This window comes from Dermochelys coriacea, chromosome 7 (genome assembly GCF_009764565.3).
Source record: "Dermochelys coriacea isolate rDerCor1 chromosome 7, rDerCor1.pri.v4, whole genome shotgun sequence".
Taxonomy (NCBI): domain Eukaryota; kingdom Metazoa; phylum Chordata; order Testudines; family Dermochelyidae; genus Dermochelys; species Dermochelys coriacea.
The window spans coordinates 85,117,613-85,130,272 of record NC_050074.1 but is presented as its reverse complement, the minus strand read 5'-3'; the positions used below and the strand labels follow the sequence as shown (position 1 = coordinate 85,130,272).

The 12,660-nt window shown below is 39.8% G+C and overlaps 1 protein-coding gene across 1 annotated transcript in view; it reads left to right on the top strand.

Moving 5' to 3' along the window:
• ADAMTS14 (ADAM metallopeptidase with thrombospondin type 1 motif 14) overlaps window positions 1-12,660 on the top strand; it is a 105,787-nt gene that overhangs the window by 11,200 nt on the left and 81,927 nt on the right. The window contains exon 3 of the mRNA XM_043519121.1: window positions 10,514-10,670. Coding sequence (XP_043375056.1) covers window positions 10,514-10,670 — 157 coding nt within the window. The remainder of the gene's footprint in view (window positions 1-10,513; window positions 10,671-12,660) is intronic.

The window sequence follows — 12,660 nt, the reverse complement described above, 5'->3', positions numbered from 1 at the left end:
AGGGAATGTGGGTCAGGGCGACAGGTTTATCCTTTACTCTTTTTAGGGCCAGATTCTGTTACCCCTTCTTTAATTGAATAGCACCATTGACTTCAGTCAGACTACTCCTGGAGTAAACACCTACCCAACATGAGTATAGATATCAGAATCTGGCCCTTGGAAATATGTCAAGAGATCAGCTCCTCAGGAGACAGACAGCTTCTGTGCTTATATACCAGTAATGTAGACCAACGCAGTTGCCAGCTTAACACAATGCTGCCTTCTATTGGAACGGACCACAGAAGGGATGAACCCTTACTGATAGGTTTCCAGGTGAAATAGAGCTCAGTTTAATGTCTAAGCTGAAGGATGGCACCTCTGCTCAGGTATCACTTCTTCCCAGTACTGTTTATCCAGATGAAATGATAATTTTATATTTTTGTGGGTGTTTGAGCCTCTTTTACCCACTGATTATAGAGGAAACACTAATGAGGGGAGAGATGTACCCTTGGCTCTGTGGGCCATCTCTGGGCCCAACTGTCTGACTTCCGTTCGGAAGGCTGGCACCTCTCCAGCTCTGTGAATTCCACTGTCCCTCAGTGTACATTGACAATCAGTGAAGAACTAACCCCCCCCAAAAAACGCCGCTCATTCTCCAACCTTCTTCCCCAGTACTCTTTGTAAAGGTTGAGCCTAGATAGAAATAAGTTTACTGTAATGTTTTAAAAATATTTTATTTAAATACGAGTGTTTATGGTGGAATCCTGTCACAAAGACTGATTAGGGCAAACCCTGCTTTCATAATTATCTTTAACTGAGAACTACAGCCACCTCCATAAAACAGTGAGTTTCTTAAGTTAGCAACAATATTTCCATCTTGCCAAGATAGATTTCGTTCTAGTTAGTATTTAAAAAATGTACAAGTCGGTCAATCAGATTATCATAGAATCATAGAATCATAGAATATCAGGGTTGGAAGGGACCCCAGAAGGTCATCTAGTCCAACCCCCTGCTCAAAGCAGGACCAAGTCCCAGTTAAATCATCCTAGCCAGGGCTTTGTCAAGCCTGACCTTAAAAACCTCTAAGGAAGGAGATTCTACCACCTCCCTAGGTAACACATTCCAGTGTTTCACCACCCTCTTAGTGAAAAAGTTTTTCCTAATATCCAATCTAAACCTCCCCCATTGCAACTTGAGACCATTACTCCTCGTTCTGTCATCTGCTACCATTGAGAACAGTCTAGAGCCATCCTCTTTGAAACCCCCTTTCAGGTAGTTGAAAGCAGCTATCAAATCCCCCCTCATTCTTCTCTTCTGCAGACTAAACAATCCCAGCTCCCTCAGCCTCTCCTCGTAAGTCATGTGCTCTAGACCCCTAATCATTTTTGTTGCCCTTCGCTGTACTCTTTCCAATTTATCCACATCCTTCTTGTAGTGTGGGGCCCAAAACTGGACACAGTACTCCAGATGAGGCCTCACCAGTGTCGAATAGAGGGGAACGATCACGTCCCTCGATCTGCTCGCTATGCCCCTACTTATACATCCCAAAATGCCATTGGCCTTCTTGGCAACAAGGGCACACTGCTGACTCATATCCAGCTTCTCGTCCACTGTCACCCCTAGGTCCTTTTCCGCAGAACTGCTGCCGAGCCATTCGGTCCCTAGTCTGTAGCGGTGCATTGGATTCTTCCATCCTAAGTGCAGGACCCTGCACTTATCCTTATTGAACCTCATTAGATTTCTTTTGGCCCAATCTTCCAATTTGTCTAGGTCCTTCTGTATCCTATCCCTCCCCTCCAGCGTATCTACCACTCCTCCCAGTTTAGTATCATCCGCAAATTTGCTGAGAGTGCAATCCACACCATCCTCCAGATCATTTATGAAGATATTGAACAATATTGAATAATATTATTGATATTATAATTAGCTCTAATTAGCACCCCTGCAAGTTGTGCCATTTTTACAATGTGATTTGTTTTAACACAAACTTGAGGATTGGGCCCTTTGTGATAAAAAGCTTTTCATGCATTTATCATGGAACTACCTCATGATGCTCTAACCATAGCAATAGGGAGGAGGCTTGTGTGCAGAGTGCCCATGTAATCTAAGGATATGAGGAGCAGAGAGAATAACAGACGATGACTGATGCTGATAGGCATCCTCACGCTACATTTGCAGAGGGTGGGGGCAGAATGGAGCCCATGTTTTCTGATGTCCACTAGGACAGGTGTGGTACTTAAAATGGTGTGTAACTATTGGATCTCCTGATGTAAGTGGATGGAGTCCAGATGTGGGGGCAAGACCAGAAGTGGTAAACTCATTGCATCACTGATGCCCCAATAAACCTCTTGTAAAGATTCAGGCTAAGGATTTTGAACCAGGGTTGTTGCATCTGAGGGCTTTTTGCTGAGTCACTCTAATTCTTACACAGCTGAAATATTTAAATAAAGCAATACTGGCTTTAGAATGGGCAAACTTGTACATTCCAAGCACCTTCCTTCTCTTTCAAGAACCAAAAAGGCTGCTGTGATTTGTGCTTTACTTTTTATTTATTAGAATACTTTAATTATAGATTTAGTGTGCACATTAGTCATTAGTGTTTCACTTGCCTTGCAGTGGGAATTCTGGACTTTGATAAATGGATTGGAAGCTTATACTCAGCATCACTGTAGACTTTACAAATGACTCTGTCTCCTGCTGGTAAAAATGCTCTTTTGTAATATCCTTAGGTAATACTCAATCAACTGCAATTTATATCCCCGTGCCTCCCACAACAGCAGTACGCGAAGGGGACTATTTATTGTTTTTTCGTCTTTTTTCCAGTGGTAGAAGAACACCAGTATTGCAAAAAGCCAATGGAATTTTTGTGTACTGAAACTGTTAGGGTTTCTACACTGATATGGGAAGCTCTGAAGTTTGTGATTTTTCAAATTTATAATTAATGAAATCATCAGTATCTTAAGATGTAATCAACCCCCTCTCTTCACTCTAATTGCTGAAACTCTAACTTGTACCAGGCATCTAGCAGTGGTCACAGGCAGCTGGCAGTGGTTGCAGATGTTGGCAATGATTGCTGAAGCATTGCCTGCTGTTGTCTTGTCCTGGGGCTGCCAGGATTTTGTGCCAAGCAGTCTTACTTGGCTCTGAGCTGCTTAAACTCTGGAGCTGCTCTGCAGAGAAGATTCCTGAGAGAAACATGTGATTTAGTTCACTGAAATGGTTGGTCCTGGGTCCGTCAGGAAAGGTAAAATTAGAACATTAGGTTCTGTTTTGGATGGATTTGGGATATGTCACTAGCAGATGTATAGCTGTGACTTTGTTACAAAAGAACATTCAAAATCACCCAGGTATATTCAGGCAATAGGATTGCTTGAATCACTAAACACACCATTGTCTCTTTTCTGGGAAAAGATGGAAAAGGAGGAAAGATGTTCCTGTATGCAACATGACTAACATTCAAACTACTGTGTGACTACTTGGGGATTCTATCTCTGCTCTTGACTAAGGCTGGACGCTTCAGAACAAGGCAAACTCCCCTGCTATAATGCACTACTAAAAATGTATGACGGTGTAGTGTATGAAGGTGGGGATTATTTCTTCCTGTTGCCAGTTTATATTCTAAAATATAAGGATTGAAAGCCCTTGAAGTTTAATTGTTCTTAGTGTAAATTCATAGTGTATTCTCATATAGGACCAGTTTTTCAAAAATGAAGCTGCCAAAATTATTGCACTTGGCTAACATATACATGAGTCTTCTATGTGCATACCATAATCAACTATTCATAATGCATGGGCTGCTAAGCATCACAAGCAATTGATTTACACACATGCATCAAAGATTTGCAAACATAAATTAGGCAAGTGCAGTAATTTAGATTTGTCTGACTTTGAAAATCTGGCTAACAATGTCTAATCCTCTTTTGAATTTTACTGAGTTATTTGCCTCAATATTATTCCACAACAGTTAGCTTCACAGGAACATAAAAAAACACAGGCGAGTAATTTTTGTCCAAGGCCATCATGGATTTTGTATCTAATTGACAAGAAAGTATGACTTTTTTTGGACCATACATAATGAACTGTGTGCACAATTTCAAAACTGCAGAAATGCTCTGGGAACCAGATACTCCCATATTCTAACCTCATCTCTGCCACTGATTAACTACGTGGCTTTGCTCAAGTCACTAAGGATGAGATTTTAAAGATACTTAGGGATTTAGGCTCCTAAACAGCTAGATCCCTTTTGAAAATGAGATGTAGGCTCCTAAATCAGGTAGGCATTGCAATACTGAGCACAGCAATGCCTAAATATCTTTAAAAATCTGGGATTAAATGCCTGATTCAGTGATTTCCTTAAGCGCATGCTTAATGTAGTATTCCCATTGACTTCATGGAGTCTCACTGACATCAGTGGAACTACTCATGTGAGTTAGGTGAAGCATATGTGTAAGAGTTTGCAGGGTCAGGGCTCAAACCTCTGTGCTTTATTACCCCATCTTTAAAAAAAGGAAAATAATAAATACTTACCTTTTATGGATATTGTAAATAGAATTGGTCCAAACACCAACAGAAATTTCACAGAGGTTTCTAAAATTTAAGCAAAACTCTTTTTTTTTGTTTTTGGAAACAAACAAAAAATATTCAGTGGAATTTGTTTTGTTTTTCAAATCAGCGATTTTTTTAAATTAAGTTTTTCTGTTTTAAATTGAAAACCTTCAAAATCAAAATGATCTGTTTGGAAATGATTGCACTGTTTGACTTATCAAAATTGGCAATGGAAAATAAATTTTAAAAAATAAACCAGAAAACTGAAAATGTCAAATAAAATATGATAACCACATCAAAGAATAATTAACATTACACTTTTTGTCAAAAAAAATCTCAGAAAAACTTTGAAAAAGGAAAACTCAGACTTGTTTTGTGAAAGTTTTCAATTTTGAAAAACAGTCAATTATTATTATTATTTTTAAATTTTGTTCAAAAATTTTCAACCAATTTAGTTTTGAGCATTATGAAGTTAATTAGCACTTTGTAAATATGAAAAAAACTATGGATATGAGTATTATTATTTATTAATCAGTACTGTTATTAGTAAGTGGCTAAGGGAAGCAGAAAAGAATTTAGCAAAGCGATGGGTAGGACAGACAAAACATGCGTTACTTTTGTCAGTTTGTGGCATTTGTAGGAAATGGAAACAGGAGACTAATTTTCATTTGATACTCAACTCTGATACACCATTCAAGCAACATACCCAACCTTTTTAAGTATAGGTCCAGCAGATAGTAAGGCCCAGATCCTCACATTATTTAGACTCCCCTCTCCCACTGATTTCAATAGCAGTTACCCTGTGACTACAATAGTCTCTTATTACAAGGGACGTCCCTTATTTTTTCATCTCTGTACAACAAGATTGGGAGTAGCTGAGTGCTCCAAAAAGCAGCAAGAAGTACCCTGGTGAATGTAGGTGAGTACTGATTGTTATTATTATTATTATTATTTATTAATACTATTGGGAGGAGTGGTGGGGCAAGGGTGCTAAGAAAACAGTCCCTTATTTTTGAAATGCAAAGTTGGCAACCCTATGGTGCTTTGTTCCCTGTATTAGCTAATGAGCTTTCTCCATATCTTGAACACTTGACAATGGTGGGAAAAGATCTTAATACAGTGAAAGAGACAGCTATGGCTAAAATTCAGGGTATGCAATAGCACCTTGTTAAGTACATTCCATTTATAGGACAAAATTGATTTCAGTAGGCATTAGGCACCTAACTATCTTTGGGGATCTGGGCCTAGGTAATTAAATGTCACTCGTCTGGACTAAGTTTATGGTTGTCCCAGTATGCCCAAAAATTCATAGGATTTTTCCCAGGTGATGTGTTGCATAAGGTATTTTATCCATGTTACATTTGTTGCCTTTAAATGTCACCAAGTGTCTTCAAGTATTTTTCAAATTTGGAGAGTTTTTAAAAAGTTTAACATCTGTGAGTGCATAATAATGTTGTTAGGAATCTGAAGGAAAAATGGAATAGGATGGCTTTGCATTTTTTGACAGTGTAATTCTCTGGTGCCATTGTAATTGGGTTTATGAGAATTAGGGTGAAGAGCTGAGATGGTTGGCACCAACAGGACACACAAATTGATGCCCTAGTACTACCCAGAAGTGTGGAAGGGCCTGTGAAGCTGAAGGTTGCATGATATCTGCAACATACCATATGGCTCTGCAGTTATCACATAGTTATGCAACTATCTCCTGTGTATCCCTTTCACATACCTGTATGTGTATGGCCTAAATTTTCTAGGTAGCGTACTCGTGGTAGACTTACTAGGTAGATTCTAGTTGGTGACCAGTGATTTTGGGTGCTCAAGTCGACATCTTAAAGGAGTCTGGTTTTCAGAAAGTACTTAGCACACACTCTCAGAAAATCAGGCCCCTTTAAGATGTCTCAAGTTCGGCACCCAGAAACTGAAGCACCCAGAATCACTAATGACTTTTGAAAATTTAGGCCTAAATCTATAAAATAATGAATCCTCCTGGGATATATCTTCCTTCAAAGAGAGGTACATTTGGGGGCCTAACTGGATTGACTGTCCCCTTAATGAGTGGCTTCAGTACTCCTTGGCCAATAGGATGGTTAGAAAGTCATGAGTTCACACTACATGATCAAACAGGAGGAGCTGGCTTGCAAAGGTGAGAATCCCATGTCCAAACACAGCCTTCTTCAATAATAGCATAGAGAGTACAGGAGACTATAGGGAAGGCAAAGATCTCTGTGTTAAATGTTCTATTTTTAAAGTAGTGAAGTAAGGAAAAGCCCAAGAAACGATACTTGTGTAACAGGTGGGCTGTGTCATTAAATCAATCCTATATCATGTTGAATGGTCAATGGATGTTTCCATGAGCAGTAAACTATTGCTGTGTTCCTGTTCCATTTTGGACAGCACAATTTTCATAGCCAGGAAGAATATTTAAAGTTTTAATAATAAGATTCAAGACTGTTATGGCATTTTAGTTAATAGGATTGTAATATGCAAACAGATTAAGGAGTGGAGGTGGAAAATAGTAAGAGTTGAAGGAAGGAGAAATGAAAGGAGTTGTGAGGAACAAAGAGATGTGAAAAGGAGGAGAGAATAAGAGGAGAATAACGACTAGCTGACAACACTGATTCTACCATCCCACTTGTTAACAATAAGATGTTCAGAGGGAGGAAGACAATGAATGGAAAACGTTTAGACGCTATGCTGATGGAAGCTAAAGAAAAGCCCAAGGTACCCAGGTAGAAAGCTACCTCTGTCAGAACTGCACCACACAATGATGAGCTAGCTTCTCATAAGATTACATCACAGGGGGAGAGCAGAATAGAAAATGGGAATCTGAAGAGAAGGAAGAAAAAAGGCAAGTGTAGAGGAAAGGAGGGATTGGAGTCAGAGCAGCATTGATCAAGTCTATCCTGGGCTGTGCCACCAACTAGTAACAGAGTCTGCAGTTGTAATCAAGCTAATCGGAGCTATGGGAAGCACCCTGAAAGAAGACCTTCATAAGGCTATAGTAAAATGGGAAGGGCCTGAGAAATGGTATTTTAAGCCATTCTTACGATCTTAGAACAACTAAATATACCTATTTTCCTGGGAAAAAACTTGTTTCCAAAAGCATTAAGCAGCTAATAAAACTGAAGTGTGGCAGGAAATTTGGTGGAGTACAAGCAAGCCAGGTTGGCTAATGCCATGATGAATACAACTGTACACAAATATGAAGGGAATCAAATGACACAGTCAGCTTAGAAGGGCCCCCGATTTGCCTTTCCTATCCCTTCTAAATATGTCTCCCAAGTCCAGTCATTTGTTTGTACTTCTTGTAAAACACAGTGCTTTTCAATGCACTTACAGATTTTTTCCAGTAGCCTAGTACTGATGTGTAATCCAGCCCCAGCGCACATATGCAATATTATAGAAACAAACCAGCATGCTCAGCCTGGTACTCGCAGGCATTCATAAAATAATAAGCCAGTGTGGACAGCCCATCATTCATGGGCAAGCCTGCAGGAACAAATTAGCATACATGTGCATGATGGAGGCCAACAACTTTCATAACATGACAGTGTTAAGTTTCAAACTCCTGAAGGAGCCTGTTGATTAATAATGAGGGGAAAATCTTTTAAAACCGTGAAAGATATTTAGCCCTGCTGCTGAGTCTCCAAGGGCACTGTGATGTGTGTGTTGTGAAAGAACTTGCTTTTTGGACCCTGGATGAAGTAAAAGTGATACGATATAAGGACTTGGTGACCGCTAGACCCTTGTACTTGTTTTTGCTAAAACTAGCATCCCTCAGTGTGTGATTTCCTTTTGATTGCCTAAGGTCCTAGCCAGCTGGAGTTTCAGTGCATAACTGATTTGGTCAATTTCAAGGTGAATGTAATGGAAGCTTAACGCTAATTAGGAACAGGTGGTTGCCAGAAAACATTTTTAATAACATTTGTTATTTCATACATCTTTTCCTTGTCTGAGAGGTATTACTAGTCATCATACTTTGTATTTATAAAGTTGATTTTCATTCAATGTTCTCAAAAGGCTTCTTGGCCAAGGATGATGATCCTCTTGTAGCTATGAGTGGAGTTAATATGTTTGGTAGAATGGCTGACTTCCCTCTCTGTTCTCACCATCTCCTCTTTGGGGAGGGCCATGGAGGGTTGCTAGAGTTTGAAAGCAGGGGTGCATGATAGATGATGGATCCCAGGGTGTAGATGAGTTAAATAGAAACACTTGTAACTGATCAAAAGAAAAGGGATTTTGTAACTGTATAAGGAGCTTAGTTTGAAATTGTTTTTTCATTCATTCCTCTTTTCCATCAAGGAGGAGAAGTTGAGGGACCTTTTATTACAGCCGGTGGTCAAGAGTCAAAGGAAATCAAACAGCTAAAAGATGTCCACTCGGTCTGTCTTCTCTGATAGATTGTCAATCAGTTTTGCAAAACAAATTTGATTTGAATAGATACCTCTCTTGAGTCTCCCAAAGAAAGTACTGCTATTTGGACTGATGGAAGGGTTGCAAACGAAGGCCCTTCACGGAAAGTTATTGTAAGGGGAATAGTGGGGAATGGAAAACAAAGGGAAATTATTATTTGTATTGCAGTAGCACCTAAGGGCACCAGTCAAGAATTGGGGCTACATTATACTAGGCACCCTACAGACACATAGTAGGACAGTCCCTGCCCCAAAGAACTTGCGATTTAAGTTATGACAAGATGCAAAACATGAATGATACAAAGATGCTGTCCAAGACAAGACAGTAGTAATGTGAGTATGTCATTATACAACAGGAAGAGGGCTGAAATAACCAGCTGTATTGTAGACATGACAGTAAAAGTACTTTTAAGGAGATATTTGAAGGAGGATAAGGTAGAGGCTTTGTGGATCTTTTCAGAGAGTTTTTCCCACTCATAAGGAGTGGCATCAGAGGAAACATGGAGGTGTTTGAGAAAGCAACATACTGGCAGATGACAAAGTATGTTGGTAAAGAACAGGTGGAAGTTGACATTATGGTAAAATGCATCAAATGGATAGGGCAGGGCTTAATTGTAAAGGGCTACAGATGGAGATAGCAAGCTTGCCCTTCATGTGGTGGAGAAGGGGGAGTTAATGGAGGATACAAGGAGGGGAAATCTGCCCCATTGGGGCTGAAATGGGAATTTCTACACAGTTTTGAGTGAACAACTCTAAATATTGCAAAAGTGTTTAAAATGCTTTTGAGAAGTGTCTAAAGGGATCTAAGGCAGTATCATAAGGATTATTCCAATCTTTAGAGGTTAGTATGTGGGTATTGTTTTTGTAAATTATCATGGAACATAAGACAGTGTTTTGGAGTAGAAACAGCTGAACATGTCACTAAAGTTCTCTCTTTGTTGATGTGCATTTTATTTTATTTCATTTTATAGCGCACACAGGTGTACTAGGCTCTTCAGAGAATATTCACGGAAGACAGGTCCCAGCTCTAAAGAGCTTATGCCATAAGGAACTGATACTGCCACATTCCTGGTTGAGTAGTACCTTTCTGTGCAAGTAGTCGCATCAGTTAATTTCCAAATTCCATGAATATTGCAAAAATGTCTCTGGCAATAATGTGAGGTCTGAGAAGGGTGGGCTAATGAATGTGCAAGTGTGTACCTTTGAATTTAAGGTCATAAGTAAAGTGAATTTGCTGACTTCAAATTATCCTGATTTCCATCACAAGCTGTCATTGTCGGTAGCTTATTGAATAAATACAGTATCCAAGTTTATTCTAGGAGTTGGCTGTTGCACATGAGACTTTTATATTTTCTTCCCTTTTCTTTTTTTTGCAGCGAGCAGTGATGCTCTAGTGTTAAAGAGTTTAATGCAAATTGCCTTTGTCCACGCTGTTATGAGGGTGGTCTTGTATTCTGGTGTTCCTTTTCACTCCATGTCTGCATGTTCCCTTTAATGCACTCTTTTAGCAGTACCGTGAATATATATATATTTTCTTTCCTTCTTTCTTTTTCCCATTTTTGTTTTGTGCATCCTAGGCTGGCCTGATTCGGACGGACAGTAGTGAGTTTTTCATTGAGCCTTTGGAGAAGGGGCAGCAGGAGAAGGAAGAGAATGGGAGGGCACATGTGGTCTACCGCAGATCCGCTGTCAGACAGGAAAGAGCAGAATCACACAAGGATCTTCATAATGAAGGTAGGACTGCGTGTGTGAGTGTGTGTGTGTGTGTGACTGTTTACTACATGCACATGCTTCATTACTCTGGCTGAGCTGTGCTAGGGAACGAAATCTGATTGATGAGGGGTGCTTTCAGCAACCTTTGTGTTTCCCTGAACCAGGTGTATATTTGTTCATGGTGCTTCTTAGAGTACCTGGGCTGCTCTAGATTGTGCTTGGCTACCCACAGCTGCCAGGGAGCTTTCTGGTAATTGATCATCACTGCTAGCCATGCTGTTTGCTCAGCCATGATACCTGTGCTGGAAAGTGAGAGGAATCCTGGGGAAAATCCTTTGGAGCTCAGTTAAGCTTAATGGCTTCTTTATGCCCTAAAGCACCAGAGAATTTGGCAGCTAGAGTTTCCTAAATCCAGTGAAAGTACGTTGGGATGAATCATCTCCATAATTTTGTTCCAATGAATGGAAATGATTTGTGTTTTATCTGCAGAAAAATAAAATTGCAGGTGACTGGGTGCAGAGAAAACCCCAAGTCTCCTCTCCCTGAATAAACATTGAAATGGAGAAGTCTGCTGTCACTGAGTTCATTTATTCTCTTCAGTATCATAAGACATGTTTTTGAATTCCGTACTGGTTTCAGTGCAATTAAAGATCTTGTATTTGGTCCTAATACCGTAAGGATGCCTTTATGGGAAGGCCAGTTTTAAGAAACCAGTAATGATAATAGTAATACTTTGCATTTCTATAACATCTTCCACCTGAAACTCTCAGGGTGCTTCATGAACAGTAACTGATTAAGCCTCACAGTACTCCTGTAAAGTAGGTTTTATTACAAAGACAGTTAAGTGACTTTCTCAAGGACACATGGGGTCATTGTCAGAGATAGGATTAGAAATTAGGTCTCCTGATGTCCAGTCTTTGTTCTAAGCACTACTCCCCCTGGATCCCTCTTTCTCAGTGTGTCAGTGGAGCTTGTGTCAAGGGATAACAAAGCTTATCTGGTTCATGGGTTTAATCAGTCTCACTTTCATCTAGTTATATTTGAAAAACTGGTGAGAGATCCCTGTAAATGCCTGGAGCCCAGACTAGATCACTCTAGCCTCCAATATCCCATAGATCACCATTTGCCCTCAGGGAGAGTCATCATTTCCAGGGTGTGGGGAACTAAGGGCCATGATCATTTCCCATCCATGCTTTGCTGTGGAGAAAGGGATGAGGGGCTAGAGAATCAGGAGGCGGGAGTTAGCTTTGTTCAATCGATTTGGAGATGCCCCCAGCCAACGTTTCTACACCTGCTTTTCTAGAGCCTTAAGTGTCATGACAATATATATAAATGATGCTGTCTAGTTCTTAGGCCTACATCATGCCTGCTTAATTTTTTTTCTATTATTTACTTATAGGGTGCCTGTCTTTATGATTTAACTTTTCACAGAGAAGTCTGCTCTTTTTCCTTAAAAAAAAAAAATAAGAGTGAGAAAAAAAGAGAAACAAATAATCAGTGCCAGCAGCCCAGCCACATCTGAGAAACCCTACAGTAACAAGCCAGCCTGGGCAAATGTCTTGGAGGAAACAGAATTGTCAGAAAGGAGCCAGTTTCAGTTTTAACTCCCCAGAATGGATTGTTATCAATAACAGTGAACAAAAAAAAGTCTTAAAAATGATGAAAAATCGCTTGAGTGATCACTTAAACAGAGGCAACTATCTTCTTGGCAGATTTACATTCAGCATTGATAACTGTTAGGGGGTCCAATGAGAGTTAATGTCTTAGGCTTTGAAGTGAGGCTGAGGTACTAGTTAGGTTTAGTGTTTTCTGTAGGCTTTTCCTTTAAGTAAAATAATTGGATGGTTTGGTCCATTCTCTGTTGTACAGAGAATCCATAATTGCAACATTTGGAACTGAGTTCTGATTCAAATTTCAAATTTTTCTCCCCCTTCCCTCCTAGCAGCAACAGGAAAAGGTGAGATTTATCTTTAAAATAAATTGATTTTGCTGTCAGCCACTTGTTCCCCTA